The 22,254-nt window shown below is 44.1% G+C and overlaps 1 protein-coding gene across 3 annotated transcripts in view; it reads right to left on the bottom strand.

The window, feature by feature from the left end:
• Nucleotides 1-18,486, bottom strand: part of KMT2A (lysine methyltransferase 2A) — a 73,559-nt gene extending 55,073 nt beyond the window's left edge. For 2 of the 3 annotated variants that reach the window (XM_068988703.1, XM_068988705.1), the window contains exon 1: nt 18,055-18,486. In XM_068988703.1, the coding sequence (XP_068844804.1) occupies nt 18,055-18,486 (432 nt within the window). Of the gene's footprint in view, nt 1-15,857; nt 15,957-18,054 lie in introns of all 3 variants that reach the window. The other variant, XM_068988702.1, reaches the window with a different exon arrangement.
• Between the last annotated feature and the right edge of the window lie 3,768 nt (nt 18,487-22,254).

Genomic DNA, 22,254 nt, shown 5'->3' with positions numbered 1-22,254 from the left:
AACTCTGAAATTTGTTTCTTCTGGATAGGATATTTAAAAATATACATATGAAATTAGAGTAGGAAAGAGACTGAATAAAGGGAGACCAGATAGCAGTCTACAGTTAAAATTCAAATGTCATTGGTATTCAGTCATTCCAGCAAGTATTATATTGTCAATAAACACTGTTTTAGACGCTAAAGACACACAGGTGAAGAACTGACCAAATTTCTGACCCATGAGAAAATAAATACTTAACAAGGAAATGAGGGCACTAAAGATTGATGAGGGGTTACCTGTGGGAGTTATTTTCACTTAGACGGTCAGGAAATGCTTTTCTAAAGTGATAGTTTACCAAAAATTGGCAAACTGTTGGTCACAGGCCAAATCTAGCCTGCTATCTGGTTTGTTCAGTCCATGAACTAAGAATGGTTTTTTAACATTTTTTATATGGTTTAAAAAAAGGAAAGCCTTCCTCAGTGATCAATGCAAAGAAATAGAGGAAAACGATAGAATGGGAAAAGACTAAAGATCTATTCAACAAAATTAGAGATACCAAGGGAACATTTTATGCAAAGATGGGCACAATAAAGGACAGAAATGGTATGGACCTAATAGAACTAGAAGATATTAAGAAGAGGTGGCAAGAATACACAGAAGAACTATACAAAAAAGATCATGACCCAGATAATCACGATGGTGTGATCACTCACCTAGAGCCAGATATCCTGGAATGGGAAGTCAAGTGGGCCTTAGGAAGCATCGCTATGAACAAAGCTAGTAGAGGTGATGGAATTCCAGTTGAGCCATTTCAAGTCCTAAAAGACGATGCTGTGAAAGTGTTGCACTCAATATGCCAGCAAATTTGGAAAACTCAGCAGTGGCCACAGAACTGGACTGAAAGTTCAGTTTTCATTCCAATCCCAAAGAAAGGCAATGCCAAAGAATGCTCAAACTACCGCACAATTGCACTCATCTCACACGTTAGCAAAGTAATACTCAAAATCCTCCAAGCAAGGCTTCAACAGTATGTGAACTGTGAACTTCCAGATGTTCAAGCTGGATTGAGAAAAGGCAGGAACCAGAGATCAAATTGACAACATCCACTGGATCACCGAAAAAGCAAAAGTCCCAGAAAAATGTCTACTTCTGCTTTACTGATTATGCCAAAGCCTTTGACTGTGTGGATCACAACAAACTGTGGAAAATTCTTCAAGAGATGGGAATACTAGACCACCTGACCTGCATTCTGAGAAATCTGTATGCAGGTCAAGAAGCAACAGTTAGAACTGGACATGGAACAACAGACTGATTCCAAATCGGGAAAGGAGTACGTCAAGGCTGTATATTGTCACCCTGGTTATTTACCTTATATGCAGAGTACATCATGAGAAACACTGGGCTGGAGGAAGCACAAGCTGGATTCAAGATGGCCGGGAGAAATATCAATAACCTCAGATATGTAGATGACATCACCCTTATGGCAGAAAGCGAAGAACTAAGAGCCTTTTGATGAAAGTGAAAGAGGACAGTGAAAAAGTTGGCTTAAAACTCAACATTAAGAAAACTAAGATCAGGGCATCTGGTCCCATCACTTCATGGCAAATAGATGGGAAACAGTGTCAGACTTTATTTTCTTGGGCTCCAGAATCACTGCAGATGGTGACTGTAGCCATGAAATTAAAAGACGCTTGCTCCTTGGAAGAAAAGTTATGACCAACCTAGACAGCTTATTAAAAAGCAGAAACATTACTTTGCCAGCAAAGGCCCGTCTAGTCAAAGCTATGGTTTTTCCAGTAGTCATGTATGGATGTGAGAGTTGGACTATAAAGAAAGCTGAGCGCTGAAGAATTGAAGCTTTTGAACTGTGGTGTTGGAGAAGACTCTTGAGAGTCCCCTGGACTGCAAGGAGATCCAACCAGTCCACCCTAAAGGAAATCAGTCCTGAATATTCATTGTAAAGACTGATGCTGAAGCTGAAACTCTAATACTTTGGCCACCTGATACAAAGAACTGACTCATTTGAAAATACCCTGATGCTGGGAAAGATTGAAGGCAGGAGGAGAAGGGGACGAAGAGGATGAGATGGCTGGATGGCATCACTGACTCAATGGACATGAGTTTGAGTAAACTCCGGGAGTTGGTGATGGACAGGGAGGCCTGGCGTGCTGCATGTAGCCCATGGATCACAAAGAGTTGGACACGACTGAGCAACTTAACTGAACTGACTGATATGGTTAAAAAATCAGAAGAATCATGCACATGAAAATTATATGAAATCCCAATTTCATGGTGCACAAGTAAAAGTTTTATTGGCACACAGCCCCTTGTGTCACAGTTTCTGTATCGTCTACGGCTGTTCTTTAGACTACAACAGCAGAGGGGAGTCTGGCAACAGAGACCATTCAGCCCTTTGCAGAAAAACCTGGCTGAACCCTGGTTTAGACCTAAATGAGAAAAAGACAGAGATATAAAGATCCAGATGACACAGTTTTCTCGCTAGATAGCAGGTGCAAAGGCCTACAGACAACAGCGAGCATGACATGGGTGACAGACCACAAGGCCAGTGTAGCAGTGGAGCAGAGGAGAGAGACGAGAAGAGGTGGTGCAGGAGAAGCAGACCGACCAGAGGCCAAATCACGTACAGCTTTGCAGAGCAGGAGAAGGAACCCGGATTTACACAAGCAGTTGGGAGAGGGAAGATGGGGAATAGACGCCCATAGGTTTGAAGGAGGGAACAGTAAGAATTGATGGATTTACATTTGGAATCCACAGTCACCGAGTGAAGAACAAACTTTAGTGAGGTAAGAACAGGAGCAAGGAGATAAGGGAATAGTCCAGCCAGAAGACTGTAATGGCTAAGACTTCTTGTGCTGGAAGAATGCATGAGAGGAAGTTGCATTTAAGGTATTCTGAAGGTAATACAGATTTTCCTGATGGGTTATTTGGAATATAAATATAGGGAGACATCAAGGATAACTCCTGTATGTTAGACTTGAGCAATTGGGTAAACAGCAGAGTCATTCTGAAACAAGGAGAAAGGAGAAAATCAAGACTTTCTGGACATGGGAAGTGTAAGATACCTACTAGATATCCAAGCACTTCAATGGATACCCCTCTCCTTGTTGGGGAATAGTAGTGGCTACCGCAGTGGGTGGGCATGCTTAGGTGAGATAATACCTGTGAAGCACTCCGAATACTGCCCGGCCTACCACAAATGCTCAGTAAATGCTAATCACGCTTATTCTTATTACACAGATGGAGTGCCAAACAGGCAGCTGGAAATATAGGTCTGGGACTCCAAGAAGTAGTCAATGGTTAGAGACAAAGATTTAGGAGTCCTCTGCATACAGATAAGGCCTGGATGAGGTCATCTAGGAAAGTGCACAGATAAAGAAAGTGGCCAAAGGCAGACTCCTAGGTGACTCCAACATTCAGGTGAGTTAAGCAATGGAAGGAAGCCATAGAGAATACTGAAAATTAATAACTGATGAAAAGAAAATAGATGTGTGGTGTGACAGAACGCAAGAAAGGGGTGTCTCAAGACAGGAGTGGTCAGCTGGTTCAAAAGGTGTCCAAAGTTGAATAGGAGCAGGACTGAGAAATTAGCTATTCAATCTGGCAAGAGAGACGCCCTTGAGGATTTTGATAAGAGCAATTTCATAGAGTCATGAGGATAAATAAAAGCCCAACAGCACAGGACGAGAAGTGGCTGAGAGGTGAGAAAGTGGCACATGCAAATACACATCGCACTTTCAAGGAATTTTATTGTGAAAGGGAGCGGAAGATTGGATAGTGCCTGGGAAAGGATGTGGGGTCCATGGTTTTTTAAAAGAACTATTTAAATCAGTTAAACAGTTTTATATGTTGATGAGGCAGAAACTGCCATGGACGAGAGAGGAGGGGATAACTGCAGGAATGACCCTGAGTAGATGAGAGGGGATGAAATCCAGAGTAAAGTGGAGAGTGGCACTTCCTCAGCTATAGAAGGCAATGAAAGATGTGCTAGTGATTGTGTGTGCGCACACTCACTCAGTCGTGTCTGACTCTTTGCAACCCCATGGACTGTTGCCCACCAGGCTCCTCTGTCCATAAAATTTTCCAGGCAGGAATACTGGAGTGGGTCGCATTTCCTACTTCAAGGGATCTTCCCAACCCAGGGACTGAACTCACATCCCTTGAGTGTCCTGAATTGGCAGGCAGATTCTTTACCACTTTACCACCTGGAAAGCCCATGTGCTTAAGTTCCCTTTTAAGAGGAAGGGGAAAGAAAGCTATTAAACACACTTGGTATAACTGACACTCAAGAATCAGTAAACAAAGACTACTACTTGAACTGCTCCCAGGAACAATTCTGTTAATATTAGCTTCGAGAGCTTCAACCTTCAAATGACCAATATCCAAAGTATCTTGCAAGGTATTATAATTTTAGTACTTACATTCATGCTATATTTGAAGCCAAGCTTAGTAAAGAGGAATTAAAAGTAAGTTTCATGAAGGAAGGGACTTATTCAGGGCTAATGCCCCAACACTTGGTCATCTGCCTGGTACAAAAGACATTCTTAGAAAAATAGCTAAGATAGCTAAGTCTCTATCTCCTACTTTGTATAGTGCTATGTTTATGAATGCCACTGGAGGAAGATAAGCCTCTTTACAAGCTGTTCATCATTTATAAAAGAAAACTATATAGTGACACTTGTGAATCATTGCCAAATGTGAGTTTAACAATAATTTGACTGAATTTATAAGAAAAAAGTATAAAATATTCAAGCATAGTCAAATACACAGATATCAGGAGATAAACTTAAGCCAAGATGGTTTCTGAAATCCAACCAGTTGAGAGATGTATACAGTTATTGAACTGACATCATCATCTCTTGTCAACAAATTGGCAGTGGCAGGGCCAAGGCCAAATTCTCTCTGGCTCTTGGCGCATCAAAGAGAACTATGGCTGTTTGAATGCGTAACAGAAAGGAAGAGATTTCAATTGTTTTAAATATGTTCTCTGATACTGAACCCTCCAAAGTTATCTAGGATTAAAGAGTACAAAGACAGTAATACACTGTCCCTCAGTAACAACAGTTGGTTAAGTTTTCACCTACGCAGGAATGAAACCGTTTTCAAATATTTAATTCAATTCTACCTAGCAATGTTACCTACAAAACACAAATGCTACCCACTTTGTAATTAGAGAAAGAACTGTCTCCTTATCCTTACTCCTTATCAACAGGAACAAGAAGCAGAGATGCTCAAAACAGCACAAGAGACAGTTGAGCTCCACACATCCTGCAGGAAAAAGAGGCAAACATAAAGCAGCTCAGCATCTTTGAAAAAAAAGAAAAAGAAAAAAGGCAAAATGAACCCACTACATCAGATAGTAAGCTATACAGATTCTTGGCAATGCTCCAAATTACTTTGCAGAATCTTTAAAAACAAAGCAAACAAAAAAAATAAGAAACAAAACAGAACAAACAAAAATTAAAGACTTTCAGACTTCTAGGTTCCAAGTCGGAACTGGTTTGTCTACTTGCTGAAGTAGAAGAAATAAAGCCCACTTAACTGATATACTGTAGACATTAAATTAATCAACACAATGACAGGGCTTCTTCTTTGTTTAACAGGGAAGTACCACAAAATGACTAGATCCACTTGAATAGCCTGGAAAAATTAAACAAACACACACCAACACTGTTTTCAGAGATGGTTCTTTTTATTACAAGAAGTTTTGGTCCTCCATAGGCCAACTTCCAATAGTTAACTTCACTTTGAGGTATATGTTCATTTAATTATAAATTTCTACTAGAATATTTCATTTTTTTTCCTTCCAGCTTGTTGTTCTGATCTTGGTGCAAAAGTCAGATTGCATCTTTCCTTCTGGGCTGTCGAACGACCAACAGCAACTAAAGTTAACACTGAGGAGTTCACAACTTTCTTTCCTCTAAAGGTAAATAGTTATCTCTACAAAGAGTCAGTTTTCTAAAGGAACAAAGTGAATTCGGACACCAAAGTCAACATTGTCTTTGGCAAAACAACAAAGCTACCAAGTCAGTCAACAGAATATGACCTAACATTTTTGAAGATTAATGTTCAGTGTATGAATCTGGAAATTTTGTGTTCTTACTATCTTAAAAAACCAACTGACTGACTTCTACATCATATTTGGAAGTTTATCGTCATATTCTGAGAAGCTCACTAAAGTTTATGTGGCATTAACTCACTAAAACAAAAGAGTCCCTGGTATTTTATTACTCTAACACTGGAATCTCTCAAGGAGAATAGACAATCATAAGAAGTATTCTTTGCTTTTGTAATCTCTTGCTTTCTTAATTTATACCTGTATGATAAGCAACTAAAAGTTACAGAGAAAACTGTTGTTTAGTCACTATATATATCATCTCCGACTCTTTTGCAAACCCGTGGACTACAGTCCGCCAGGCTCTTCTGTCCATGGGATTTCCCAGGCAAGAATACTGGAGCAGGTTGCCATTTCCTTCTCCAGGAGATCTTCCCAACCCAGGGATTGAACCTAAGTCTCCACATTAGCAGGCGGATTCCTACCACTGAGCCACCAGGGAAACCCCACAGGAAAAGCAGGACTCTCTTATCTTTCCCAATTTCTCAGATGGCACCAATTTTACAGTTCGGTAATCAAGCCACCACTTACTCTGCCACCACTTGCAGAATCCCTGCAACAATCCAGCTTCACCTCTGAACTCCAGTCATTTTGAGATGGTCTGGTTAACAGTGGACAGCATTCTACGTGAAACTTAGAAGCTACTCATTACATTTATATCACTTAAGGCCAGATAACCTTAAATAAACCTAGTATCAATTTACCTACAAGAAGGAGTTTACACAGTTCCGGTACTAAATTCCAAAGTCCTAAAGCTTCAGTAACCCACTCAAGGTTGTGGGACTAAAAGCTAGCAGGAAAAAGAGCTGGTGTTAATATCAGTTCTGCCCAGACTCTTGGTAATCTATATGAATAATCCCAATTCACAGTTTTCATTCTGACTGTGCCGGAAATGCTTTTTGCAACCCAACATATCTAAAAAGGTTTCATTCTGAGTAATGCAAGCCCTCCTCCCGGCCTCAAAAGCCAAGGGTCAGAGGCCTTTGTAATCCTCATTCACATGAAGCCAACCTTATTAGACTGGAAACAATATACAAAGCACTTGTTATAATGCATCCACAAGCAGTGATACCCTTAACAAGGAATATTCTGCAGCACATCTCTTTAGACTACAACTGAAAATGGATATAAAAGCTATAAATATTTGCTTCCTATATTGAGACCAGAACTACTATCTCCCCTAGTTTCTCGATTTTAAGATTTCCCTCTTAGCTCCATTTACCAAGTTTTTATTCTCCTATAAAACCACTATAAAATCATTTCATAAAGACCTTTCTCTAGAGCTTGCTACTGAAAGTTAATTATTGCCATAAACTGACAATTCAAATAAAATGCTTCTCAGGGAGCCAGTGAGACCCCAGAGGCCCTTGGGGAATATTAAAAAGTATAGAACATGATCCACACCCTCCAGGATCTGAATTTTTAAAAAACTGTTGATTCAGAGAGTGAGAAGGTAGCTTGAGAAGTCATTTTACACATATGTAAGACTGTACTTTAAAATTCACCTCCAGAAAAGATCATAAAATTAGTTCAGTAATCTTTTCACCATCATTATGAAAATTATCATCAGCATCAAGTTCTTTATACAACTATTCTTTGCTTCAATTTAGACCTATTTTTCTCTTATTTGAGCATCAGTGGAGCTGGAAAACAGCTGGTTACCATTCCTAATTATGGATCCATTCATGTTTTTTGAAGTTATTAAGTTGCCTCTTAACCTTTCATTTTCTCAACCTTTCCTCACAGGACTGACTTCCAATCATATAATCATCTTTTGAGTCTCCTCGGAACGGTCTCCAAGGTCTCCTCATCCCTTTTAAGTTGAGGAACCTAGAAATGGAAACAACACTCCAGTAAGGGGGTGACCAGTGCCAGCATTATCTATATAAAAGATGATACCACCCCATCCGGATTCCTCGACATCACCTCTAAAGCCCCGACCACTACTTTTACAAAAGTGTCCTTTGACGGCTCTTAGACTTTCTTCTGCTGTACTTAAGTTAGCTTCATAATTATCCTGCTAATAGTCTTGAACAACATAATACCTTAGGCAATATATCCTTACAAAGTATTTCTAGAAGTTATATGTATAACAAATTTTCAATTCAGCATCCACTGGTCACCTTCTAAATGAAAAGTCACCATTGTAAACAACATAAAACACAAATGATGACTCAGAAATGGTCCATGTCTTAAGGAAACCATAATCTAATGAGGGAAAGACAGACACAATCAAAAGTATGTACAACAGAAAGTATCCCGGAGTGAATTCTTTAAGGGTAGGATAAAGAACACTAAGAAAACAGAAAAGGAAAAGCTGAATTTCAGATAGGAGCGGTATCTTGAAAGCTTCAGGAAGAGTAGGGTCTGAACTGAGCCATGAGAGATGAGTAAGTCAGAGGCAGGTCAAGATGGGAAAACGCTTTAAGGCAAAGGAGAGGCATTAGCAAAGGCATACAAGCAGGTACAAACACACTGTGGAGAACATCTAACAGACTGGTAGTTCAATACGGCTGAAGCACATTAAGTGAAAATGTGTGTTCGGAGATAATGTTCAAAATGTAGAAATGTAGGCCAGCTAGATTATGAAGGGCTGGGAATTTCAAATCTTATTTTACATTCAGTGAGAAGTCAAAGAGTTTTAGGAATAAAGTGACAGAATCAGATCTGTATTTAAGAAACCCACTGGCAACACTGTACATACAGTGAAAAAGAAAGCAGAGAGACCAGTTAGGAGATTATGATTATAATCCATGCAAAGGTAATGGAAATTTAAAGTAGGATGATAAAAACAGAAAAACAGGGACAGATTAAAGGAACACTACAACAGTATCACAGACAAGCCCCAGAAATTGACTGGATGGGGTGGGAAGAGAAAGACAGAAGGTAGCACAGTACAAAGAGCATGAATGAGCCTTCAAATAGTTACAGGTCTGGATTTGAATTCTAGCTCCATCACTTATAGGCTTCCCTGGCGGCTCAGCTGGTGAAGAATCCACCTCTAACGTGGGAGACCTGGGTTCCATCCCCGGGCTGGGAAGATCCCCTGGAGAAGGGAAAGACTACCCACTCCAGTATTCTGGCCCGGAGAATTCCATGGACTACATAGTCCATGGGGTCGCAAAGAGTCGGACATGACTGAGTGATTTTCACTATCTGTCACTTACTAGACACAAAACTTAAGGAAATCTATTTAACATGTCTGTACCTTGGTTTTTTCATCTGTAAAAAAAATAGTATATCAGGTATTTTAGCAAACCTATTTTTTAAGTGAAATAAAACTATATTTTTCCTCCTTAAGCATACTATCCTCTACGAATGACTCTTGAAACTTAATTTATTTTTTGACTATTCTACTGTGGTTATTTTTATGTCTTAAGTTTAAGTTCCAGCCTACAACTTAGCATTTCTTCTGTAAATAAATTGTAATTGCATTGATCTCCATAGGCCTAAACTTACTCTCCTTAAGCTGAAACTTGAGAACAAATGTCAAACAGTTACCAAGTATAGACTAATGAATCTGAACCTGGGGGCCAAGCCTCAGAGTTGTTGCAGGAAATCACCATGTACTCATACTTGAAAAGATAAGGAACACCAGTTATAGAGACCAAGAGTAGCAACCCCAATACAGCTGCCTTGGCCTGATAATTATGCAACTCATGAAGGCACTGCTTTCATTGGTTACCTACCTGCCTATTTACTGTCTTGTTTTTTTCCTCCCTTTTTGACTTATCTCTAATTATATTCTAGTTAGATACCAGTGGTACCCACTGTTAGCAAGATGTGTGGCTGGCTTCAGTTTGGTTCCACCTAGCTTAGTGATGAACTTGACACCGATACCAAAAGCAAGAACATTCTTAAATCAAGATTATAGCACTTGAATAGATACATATGTACACACACACACACACATATATATACCTCAAAGTAATAAGAACCTGTTATCTCGGTGGGAAAAGAAGCACTCCTGTCCTTTAAATCTAAGTCCTAATAATAATTAAAGATTGCTAAGTACCAGGCAAAGTGCTAAATACTTTGCATGCATAATAATTTTAACTAAGCCTCACAATAATCTTATGAAGCACAATTACCACTAATTTACAAATGAAAAAACTGAAGCATGGAGAGGTTAAGAAAGTATTCCAAAGTCATTCAGCTACTAAATGGCTGAGCCAAGATTTGAACCCAGCCGGTCTAAACCCAGAGCTCATGGTCTTAATAGCTCCTAATTACTGTGCTATACTATCTCACACTATTACAGATTAGATAATAAGATTCTACCTTTCCTTTGTAAAGGTATTTATACATGCATGAATAAAAAATCCTTGCTGGAGAGATTACAAAAGGATTTCCTCATTAACTAAGCTTAAAGAGATGCTATCCACATGGTTTTACTGCTTATAATTAAAGGCAATAATCTAGGGACAATGTTGTATGTTTGTGTTTGATCTAAAAAGTCAGTCAATAATCATGGATGGACAGAGGATGAATACAAGCATGTGTAAATATTTATTCCTCGAGGTGTAGATATTTATTACAGATATGTGTGATTAACTACTCCCCAGTTTTTAGAACTGAGAGAGTACAAAGGAGAGCTTCATTTTTAAAAGTTTCTCTAAAAACACTCCTTACAAGTAATATTATTCCCCTAATTCAAGACAGAAAGCCACAATTACTTTGATGCTGTAAAATGAGAATGAAACAACGATGCTTCAGCAAAGTGTGGATCGTAAGGGTTGGATCTCTCTGAAACAGTCCAAATGTTAGAAAAGTTCATAGCTCTTACTGATGAAAGGCATCAAAACGTCTACACTCAAATATTCCAACCAAACACAAAAAAAGAAATGCAAGAAAACAGATAAAATATATGGGGAAAAAACTCCAACTCCAGAAATAAATGCCAGTTGAATAGATCCTACCCACTGGTGCCACACAAGGCACTGCTGTAACGATAATTAAAGGTAAAATAGCTGGGGAAATCCCTTCAGTCTATTTGTCAAATAGAAAAACAACTACTCATTTCAAAGAAAAGGGGAATTTTCATACACAGCACAGAAAACTGCCAACTAACTCTTACATTTATATCTTTAACTGTTTCTTTAAAACTAAAACACATCAGAATAGTTATATTCAACATCTAAAAAGTTAAACCAAGTTTGGCCTCTAAGAAGTTTCATACTAAGCTTACAAGAGGATTTATATCATCCAAAACAACTACAATAAAATCCACACAACAGAATTCTTTCAAATATCTTGGTTTTTAGAAGCAAATGCCTGGCAGTGCCTCCAACCTTCTCCTGGTTGGCGTCCCCTGGAGTGTAACCTGACAAGATACAAAGCTCATTGAAATATTTAACAGTGGTGGTATGGATTTCTTTGGATAGGTCAAGAAAAGCAGCTCATCCTTTTTAAAAACGTAAAGAACCATTTTATGGGATGTCATTCCCTCAGTCCAAGTCCCTGTATTTCCTCAGGGCTTTCTCAGAGAACTTATTGAGGGGGAAAATGAAAAGGCTAACAAAAGGACCCCTTTTCTCTCCCTATTCCCAACATAATCCATCTCAGCCACAGGGCCAGTTGCATCCACACTGTCATAAATGCCAGCAATTAGAGAATTAGGCCATAAAACCACCCACTCAGGTATAAGAGCACAGGCCTCCAGCTTTATTTCATGCATGCCATAAAGATCCCGGACTTCCTTCTTTCAGGCCTTCTTCACAACCAAGGAAATGACAATAACAACAACAAAAAAGTCGCCCTTTGTCCGTCTGATACCGATGTGATCAATGAAACCATCTGGATCCAGGTGAAGGAGTCAAGATTTCTTTTTCTTAATAAAGACTGCAGTTCCTCTAACATGCCACATATAAAGGACTGTATTGTGAGCACTTACACAGTGGGGACGAGAGTAAAACTACATTCTCCAGAAAAATTACTTTCCCTTATTCTGAAACTACTCTAGAAGCCTAGACAATTCCTGATCTTCTCAAGAAATACTGGAGACTCACAAGAGCATTCTTAACTAACTCAGCAATTTTGAGACCCTCCGGAAATCTTTTCTAATCAAAAAAGTTAATTCAAATATCAAAGTTAACTCCATGTTTTAAAATCTGATACAGTGGGCTTCCCTGGTAGTCTAGTGGTTAAGACTCGGAGCTCCCAATGCAGGGGGTCTGGCTTCAATCCCTGGTCAGGGAACTAGATCCCACATGCAGTAACCAAGAATCCCATGTGCTGCAACAAAGACTTGGAGCAGCCAAATAAATAAATATTTTTTTAAAAATCTGATACAATTTAATCGATCATTTCGTTTGATTGATCATCTTCGAAACCACAGAAAGCCCAAGTCCGTGACTTACTCCATAAGATTTTGCTCATCAAGCTTTAAACCAGTGTAGTTAAGACCCAAACAAATATTTTTAATAGTAAACTCTTTAGCTTCCTCCTTCCCCCTAGTGCCTACAGGGTTAAGAATCTGACTTAAATGTAGGTATCGCATGTCAGACTCATTAGTAATTTAACCTTTCTTAATTCCTGAAAATAATATATGCAAACAAAAAAAGGTCCCATCCCAGCAATCCAAGAATAAATTCCTCCCAAAGTAGTGACAGTCACAAAGCTTCTCCCAGTCTCATAGGTCTCCGCCACTGAGCTCTCCACCTTGGCAGAGAAAGAATGGAAAGAGACAAGATGTTCACAAAAGGCCTGACTGAAGGCCTTCAGTTAAGTGCTAGAAGGAAGCTGAAGTTCTGTGCCAACACTAGTGGAATGTGGGCAGGCACAAAGAGATCTTAATTAGGAGACCTACAATTAAAACAGTGAGTCTCCAAAGGAGAGAGAGGCAGTGTAGTCTGTTATGCCTCAGAGCAAGCATAGCAGGGCTACCCACCCCCTTTAGCCACAGGGCAAGGAAGGCAGTGGGTAGTAAGTCTGCACAGCTGCTCTGTGGAAGGCCGGATACCAGGTGAGTAGACATGGGAGGGGAGTCAAGATGAGTGTTTTCTCAACTTCCAATCAAGATCAATCACTCTTTTGTGACCCAACAATTTCCTACAAGAGCAAGTGCCTTAAGATAATTAGTTGGAAAGCAAAGGTGGAGACAAGTGATATGCCTTTCAGTGAGAGGTGAAGAAAAGTTCTAAAGATTGCATTTGGGATGCTCAGTAAAAACCAGAATGTTTCTGAGCCTATTAACAACTACTCCCTGCAATGTGGGCACCATCACTTTGGACTTATAAATACATTAGTGTCTTGGATTTTTTTTCCATTTAAAAGCTCATACACCTAAAGGAATATACGACCTAGAGTGAAAATAACTTCTTTTTGGACAGTCAAGAATCAACAATACTGAAAACATAGAAACAAATTTAGCCAAACAAGAGGGTGTCTAAATATCAGATAAGTTATACTCAAAATTATATCTTCACTTTTCTCATAAATGAAATTGGTCAACTTCATCTAAGAACTTTTCCCATAGAGTTCTTACATCTTGTCCATACAAAGAAAACTTTCCTACCGAGTTCAAATTTCTCTTCCCAATAATTATGGCAGTTAAATGGGCTAATGTACACTCTGATATTAAAAATTACCAAACAGGTTCACTGACTCTGACTCCTAAAAAAAATTAAGAATAAGTTCTGACCTGAGCAAATAATTAATATAACAGAAAGGAATGAGAATACTGGAGCAGAAAAGATTCCTGAACTGACATGTGGCCCAACCTTCTCATTTTACAGGTCGGAAGTTTCAGGTTAAAAGTGAAATTGTCCAGACTGGTGAGTGAAAGAGATGAGTACGAGGACTCACGTCACGTCTACCGACTTCCACTCGGAGGGGTTTCTTCTAGCCTGCTTGTCCTCTGCTTCACTTTCCTTCTGCCCAGCTCAGGATTAGCTGTGAGGGCAAGGAAAGAGCAACTCCCACTCTTGGCACATATACCCAGAGACCATTAAAAAAAAAAATCACAGATGCTCTCCCACTCCACAACTACATCTTTTCTAATCCCCACTCAAGAGCCCACCTGGGGCTACCTGAACTAAACTGCCATTTCAAGCATAAAGACAAATACATAACAATGTTGTGATTCAGTTTCCATTTATAGCTAATCAAAGTCTGCCACGTTCAATCAGAATGGAAATACTGCTTTTAACCTTTTGTGAGGTGGTATGAACAGTAACTGGAGTATGAAAGTAATAAGCAAAGACTACATGCTGATAAGACCATTCAGGGATTCATATTAAAACAGTCCCAATTCTAATCAACAGAGAGAATGCTGAACTATGTATATTCAGATGGCAGAGTAGACTCACATAAACCCCACCTGAGACAATCCTCAAAAAGTAGGACCCTGACACCATGCAGGGCAGAGGGAAGCAAAAAAGCAGACCGCTGTGATTTCTTACAGTGCACAATCAAATAAAACTCAAATTAATTCTACTTCACAATTGTCACAAAGAAAGCCCCAACAGGAGACCAGCAACACTTATGTAGATTAAAAAAAAAAATAATCCCATCTGACAGAATTTGGCCATGAAGAACTCTTACATGTAGTTATTACTCAGAGAGAGATGTAATCCCAAGGGAAGTTCAGAATGTGTGGCAGTAAGGGACAAACCTTCTGCAGCTAAAGCAGCTGAAGGCGGGAACTGACCTGGAAGTTCTGTCATCTTTCAACCACTTGAACTTAGCAGTTCAATAAGTACGCTTTTGTTATTGAGAAATTATAGTCATTATTCACTTAGAGCAAACCAGAATATAAAGAGGCCAGAATCATTCTGGATCACAAACCACGCCTTCAAGAACCAGACAAGGCTTGATACAGATCTGTGAGCAACTTCTGAGAAACAACCTTTAGAACTCCGTGTTAGCCCAGGGAAACCCTAAACCTCCTTTTTGGAACTTTTATCATTAATTTGTAAGACTCTCTAACAAAACTCTTGGTTTCTACACTGAAAACAACCAGGTCCAAGGATGTAATCACTATGGTTTAGTACTAAACCGTACCATGGGTGAGTACTCATGAACATATACCATTAACCCATCCTAGATTAACTCAAACTACCATATGAAATGCTTACCAATGGAACAACAGTTCATTCTAGCTGAATTCAGAAAAAATACTGAAGTTTAACATAAGGAGTCAACCATTCTTCTCATACTGAGAAGTAGCAACTACTGTTCACGCAAAAGTCTTAAAGAAAAAAAAATATTAATATGCTCTTAGTTGAAATTACTGTAACTCCTTGACAGGCTTTACACTATATACTAATGCTAAACAAAATAATGCCAGTGGGTAAGAAAATGTTAGCACCTGATTAAAACTTTAAAGGTGACTTGTCAAAGACCAACAGATAAAATATTCTGGTGCCCAGACATTAGGTCCCTGAATCCAGGTGGCTCTCTTTCTAACCAGTCTCTTGAAAAGCTATGATTGGAAGCTGTCAGCATAAAACTTTGCTTTTGAATATGTGATAACATTTGGAATGTGAACAAGTACTTGGTCCTTCAATACAAAATATACAAGCATGCTAAACAAGAAGAAAATGCTTCTCAGGATCCCCTTAAAAATAGACTAACTTCTCCTAATAGAGATGTTCTTATTATACTCAAGTATACATGGGCTAAAATTCTACATATAACCAGGCAAGTCTCAGTTTTGAAAATAAGCAGGTAAATGAAATGTCAGTAAGTCTATTTATTTATTTTTTTTGCTGCTGTATCTTTTAAAAAAACAAAATCAACTCACATTTAAGCACCAACTCCATGCAAGTAACCTGAACGGTTCAGTCTTTTTGTCATGTATGAGGCCTTTGGTTCTCCAACTACATGGGATCTGTGTTGTTAGCTTAAAAAATACAGAATTGGCCTTTCAAAAAAAAATAATAATCTACAGCAACCAATAAATAGTCTCAAACAACCCTGCTGACTGCAGCTGCCTTCTGAAGGCTGGGAAAAGGAGGTGGAGAGAGAGCAGAGAGAGGCAGGGAAGAGGGACGCAGCAGCTAGCTACAGAGCAAGGAACACGCCCCCATCATGTCCTCCTTGCTCTGTCAGAAGGCGGGTTGTTGTCAGTCTCCTCATCATGCTGCCTTAGAAACGATTTAAAAAAGGAGGCAGGAAGACTAACAACTAAAAAATGCCAGCTCCTTGAAAGGAGGGGCCAGGGTCCCTGGGATCTCCTCCCTCCCCTTCTTCCCAGGATCTTTCCGTAGATCTAAAGGGGTGCAGGGCACAATAGGGGACCAGGGGTTTGCCCAGGATATTTTGTGTGCACCGACGGCAGAGCACGCAGGAAACGGCTCGTTGTTATCTTTCCCTTTCTGTTTCAATCAAGAGCACTCCAGAGCAGCAACCCCCTACCCACTCGGCTTCAGCCCCAAGCAGCTGCTCTTCCTCCTTCTAGCACCCCCCTCTATGCCATTCTGCCCCTTCCCCTCCAATTCAAACTCCCCCTTCTGTACCCAATGGAAAACAAATGCGCAACGCCACTGGCTGAACCTGAACTCAACTTCCCTTCCCAGGGCAACTTTCCTTTTGGCTTAAGGGGGCCAAATAATGTCTATCAAAGCCTCCCCATTCTCCTCCCGGTACTAATGGGGAAGGAGCAAAGCTCGAGACCCTTCATCCTCCCTGGGTCCCCCTTAAAACAAATCAGAGAGAGAGCCCTAACTCCTTCTAAGGAATAACTTTGCTTCATAAGCTCTTCATAACCCTCTTTCTCTCCACCAGAAGCAGCCACCAGTAAAACTGTCCCTATCTACTCTCCTCACTCCAACCCTGCTTCCCCCACCCCTTCCAAGCCCCAGGATTGGCCTAGGAAAAGGTGGATCAATAATGAAATGACGGAGAAAAGAAGGGCGGGAGGGACCTAGGGCTAGAGACTGCGTGCTCTCAGGCACAGTGGGTGGGGTAGGAGAGCAGCAGCTGCTTCCCCTGGGAGGATGCTGCCCAAGTCCCCCACAAACACCTCCCCTCACGGGGGCCCCCTTCCCCAGAGCTGGAGGGGAAAGCCTGCCTCCTCTCCAGGGGAAATGGTGGAGAGCTGCTCTTCTCTGAGCCTGAGGGACGGTGGACTATTTTCCCCCCGCAAAGATGCCACTAACCCTTCATTCTAAAGGAGGGAAAGGGTGGAGTGAAGGTAGTGTAAGCCCCTGCTACCCGTAGGCTAGAATCTGCAGCTCTGTAAGATGGGGGAAAACAGACTGCTGTACGAAGAGATCACCGTTATCTTCAGAGGGAAAGGAGGCGAAGGGAGAAAGGTGGAGAGGAAAGTAGCTTTTTCCTGGTGGGGTAGGGCGGGATGACGGGAGGACCTCTCTGCTGGGGGTGGGGGGTAGGGGCGCGGGTGGAGGTGAAGGAAGGGGGAGTGGCTGCTGGTGTAGGAACCTGGCCCGGGGACAGGGCGAGGGTTCACCAGGTCTTCCGAAGCAAGGTGCTGGAAGGGACACCGATCCCCAAGGGTGGGAGAAGAACGTGGCTTTGGATGAGGCCATCACCCGAGAGATGCCCGAGAGGAAAACTGCCCCAGGAGTAAAACATCTGCCCAGAGAGGGAGGCGGGGATGTGGCGGGATCAAGTCTCTAGGAAGGGAGGGAGGGAGGAATCTTGCTCGGATGAGGTAATCTGTGAAAGGGAGGAGGGGTTCAGTCCCGGGATGGGAAACCCGGGAGAGGGGTCTGTGCCAAAGGATTTGGGGAAGGGTCAGGGCAAGGAGGGTCGGGGGCAAAGGCTCTCGGCCAGATGGGTCCGAACCCCGGGGTGGGGGCGCCTTGGGGTCTGCACCCCAGTATGGGGGACCCGAGATGGGAGGGCCGTCTGCCCCGGGTCAGGGACCCAGGGATGGTCCCCGAATTGGGATGCTCCACAATCCCGGATGGGGGAGGGGAGGGGGGGCTCCGCAGAGGGTCGAGACCCCGGGCCTGGGGGGTTCCTCGCCCCCTTACCTCTCCGCTGCCGCCTCCCCCGCCGCTCTCCCCAAACACGGCCCGGAACCGGCGCAGGTTGGTGCCGATGGCGGCCGAGACCTGCAGCGCCGCGTCGAAGCCCGGGCCCACCCGGAGGAGGGCCGGCCCGGAGGAGGCTGAGGACGATGACGAAGACGAAGACGAGGCGGACGACGAGGAGGCTGCTGAGGCGGCGGCCGCTCCCCCTGGAACCCCGGCCCCGCCGCTTCCCGCCGCCGCCGCCGCGGCCGCCACAGCCGGGGGGGAGGGGGGCGCCCCGGGGCCGCCGCCGCCGACCGGAGGCCCGGGGGGAAGCAGCAGGGCCGGGACGCGTTGCCGCGGGGCGCCCCCTAGGCCCCGGCGCCCCCCGCCGCCGCCGCCCCCGGTGGTCCCGGGTCGGGCGGGGAAGCGCCACCGACAGCTGTGCGCCATGTTCGCCCCGTGAAGTGAAGCAGCGAGAGGGAGAGGCGACAACACAGGGGGGCGGGGAGGCGGAGGGGGGGGCCGCGGGCCCCGGAACCTGCCTGGGCCGCCCGGCGCCGCCCGGCCGCCAGCAGGCCGCCGCCGCTATGCCGAGCGCCGGGCCGCGCCAGCCGGCCCAGCGAGCTGTATAGCGGGCTCAGGCCCGCCCTGCCGACGCCGGGCCGCCGCTACGCCATCCCGAGGCCCGGGCCGCAGCCTGCCGCCCGCCCGCCCGCCCCGCAACCTGGATAACTGCGTGCCCCGCCCTCCGGGAGCGGCAGACTCGGGAGAAGGCGGGGGGAAGGAAGCCCAGGAGCCCGACGCCGAGCGCGGGTTCCGGGGAGAGGGGGAGGGGCGAGGGCTACGGGGAGGATGGAGGCGGAGGGAGCCCCACCGCCCGCAGCCTCGAGAGCCGAGAGGCCGATTACACACGTTCCCGGGATGCGCTGGGAATCGAACCGCCCGCGAGAGCCGCTTCCAGTCTAACGCGGCTGCCGGGTCGGGGGCGAGTGCGCCTTCTCCGCCTCGAGGCACGGATGCGAGATGGGTTAGCCCGGATTTAACACTTCTAGAATAAAAGAGCCCTTATTGTGCTACAGGCAAGACGGAATTGTTGCCCAGTTTACTCTATGCAAAATAGGAAGGCCCTCAATGAATGCGCTTTAAAAAATAAAAAAAAAATTTTTAAGAGCCCCTCCCATTTTCATGCTGGAGCTCTCTCCAAAATGCGTACACCAAGTGGTTCGGGCTCTCGCCACCTCCTCTTCCTACTGTGCACTCGGGGATGGGGAACGTCTGGTTTTGGTGCCTTTCTGCAGAGAGTTGGACTGTTTCTCCCGCTCGGGCACTGGGGCCCCGGCGTGCTCCGCTAACGAGGCGGCGTTACAACGAAGCTGAAACTGGGTGGCTAACGGGGCCTGGAGGGAAGAGGCGGGCAAAAGCGCCCCCGCCCCTTCTTCCTCCGTTCTCTGCCTGCCGCTGCATGCAAAGCAGACCCTAATATATGCACGCGGAGGGAGGGGGGCTCGCGAGCACGTTTCTGATTAAGAGAGGGGGAGGAGAAGAGCGTTGGGCATTATGATACACTGGGTGGAAAGGGGCCCGCCGGCGGCGAGCTCTATGCGCGGGGTTAGTGGGCAGAGGGGGGAGGGGGAAGAAGGAGGGTTAGGGCGGGGGATGCATATCCACCCGGTTTACTTTATTGCGGGAAAGAGGGGAGGGCGCCTCAAGCCTGCGAGGCTGGGAAAGCACAGAAGGGAGGGAGGGGTTTGTACTGGGAGAACTTGCGTTGGCTAAGGCTGGGGGATCGATACACAGCCTGCAGGCCCCGGGGCAGCCTCCATCCAACCCCCCCCCCCAACCCCCCGGCCGAGGTGGAGTTCGCTGGAAGGTCACGCAGCCTTCCCGGACTCCCGCACCCGTAAGGCGCCCGGCCAGTAATATAACAGCCTGGGGCGGTGAATTTGGGGAGGAGGGGGAGGGTCGTGGTGAGCAGGTTGCAATCAGCTCTGGCCCTCTGGAGGGTGCTCTGCACGCCTCCAGAGAAGGTCCACGGCCTCCTGGTGCTGAAAACCTACGTCCCTCCACCCGCGAAACGTTTGTGCTGAGCGAACGATGGAGTGGGGGCCTAGAAGAGCGGAGAAAGGGAGGAGACACAGGCAAGCTTCAACTCCCCCAACTCGTCCCGGATCGATCGTGGTTCCAACCGCGCAGGATGGAGCCCAGATGGTTTGCAAAGCGCACACACACACAGCGCACACACAGAACCAGATTCCGTTGTTACATCGCGTGGTTTACTAGGTGCAAAAAGGGTGGGAGTAGGGGAAGAGTCTCTTAAACGGCAGCCCCAGGACTCTGCTAAAGGACATAGACACCCCATTGTGGACTGTTTCTCCATTGCAAGATATTTAGCGTTAGGCGCTGGGGGTTTTGCTTCAGTATCGCTGCTCTGATCAGTTACAGATTGGCGACCACGTGGATTCCCGCAAGCATCCTGATTTGTTCCCCCTCTCACTCTCTCTCTCTTATTTTTCTTTTGTATTTGCCGCCCCCCTTCTTTAATATGCATAACGGTCTACAGAGGTAATAGGCAGGGGACTGAGTGACAGGCTTTACAAAACCGTGTCAACAGGATTTCTTTCCGTCCTCCACCCCTGAGAATACATAAACCTGCTGGGTTCTGAGTAACCTCTTCATTTCAAACATACTTCTTGGGGCACAGGTGGGAGGTCTGCAGGTTCAGTGGGGACAGCAGGAAGGAAGATGTCCCTGAAGATTGTGTTAAGTCCTCAGACTCAAGCCTCCAAGTAGAAAACTCCTTGATAAAATCATCTGATTTGTCTCTTTGCCTCCTGACTAGTCCAAAAGGAGCACGAGCAAGTCAGAATTTGGTTTATTGTTGGAGCTCTTAAGGCAGAAAGAATATCATCTGTCGAGTGCTTTCTTTGAGCCTGAATGCTTTATGCACGTTCACTTCTCACCAACCCTCCAAGATAATTCTGATTTGATGAACGTGGAAACTGGTGTATTGTCCAAAATCACAGGGCTAGTAAGTAAGTGCAAGACCAAATCTCACTGGGGTCTAACCATACTGCTGATTCCCCGAAAGACAAACTATGCCACCTCACACTCATTAGGACGACTATTTTTTTTTTTTTAATGGAAAACACATGTTGGTGAAGATGTGGAGAAATTGGAACCTTTGTGCACTGTAAGGAGGAATATAAAATGGTGCCACCATTGTGGAAAACAGTATGGTGGTTCCTTGGAAAAAAAAGAATTACTCCAGCAATTCCACTTCTGGGTATATACCCCCCCTAAAACTTGAAACCACAGTCTTGAGATAGTTGTATACCCATGTTCATGGCAGCATTATTCACAACAGCCAAATCATGGACACAAACCCAGTATTCATCAACCAATTAATGGATTACCAAAATGTAGTATGCTCATACAATAGAATATTATTTGGCCTTAAAAAAGGAAGGGAATTCTGAAATATGTCACAAGATGGATGAATCTTGAGGATATTATGCTAAGTAAAATCAATCAATCATAAAAAGATAAATATTGTGTGATTCCATTTATATGGGGCTTCCCAGGTGGCTTCCCTGATAGCTCAGTTGGTAAAGAATCTGCCTGCAATGCAGGAGACCCGGGTTTGATTCCTGGGTTGGGAAGATCCACTGGAGAAGGGATAGGCTACCCACTCCAGTATTCTTGAGCTTCCCTGGTGACTCAGCTGGTAAAGAATCTGCCTACAATGTGGGAGACCTGGGTTCAATCCCTGGGTTGGGAAGATCCCCTGGAGAAGGGAAAGACTACCCACTCCAGTATTCTGGCCTGGAGAATTCCATGGACTATATAGTCCATGGGGTTACAAAGAGTTGAACACAACTGAGCAACTAACACTTCACTCCCAGGTGGCACTAGTGGTAAAGAACCTGCCTGCCAATGCAGGAGACATAAGAGATGTGGGTTTGATCCCTGGGTCAGGAAGATCCCCTGGAAAAGGGCATGGCAACCCATTCCAGTATTGTTGCCTGGAGAATCGCATGGACAGAGGAGCCTGATGGGCTACAGTCCATAGGGTCGCACAGAGTCAGACACGACTGAAGTGACTTAGCAGCAGGGTAGTAAAAAATGTAAAAACAAAGTATAATGGTTGCCAGAGGATGGAGTGAGAGGAGAATGGGGTGTTATTGTTTAATTGGTAGACTTTCAGATTTATAACATGAA

Source organism: Capricornis sumatraensis, chromosome 16, assembly GCF_032405125.1.
Source record: "Capricornis sumatraensis isolate serow.1 chromosome 16, serow.2, whole genome shotgun sequence".
NCBI classification, from domain to species: Eukaryota; Metazoa; Chordata; class Mammalia; order Artiodactyla; family Bovidae; genus Capricornis; species Capricornis sumatraensis.
This window is presented reverse-complemented; position numbering and strand designations above follow the sequence as displayed.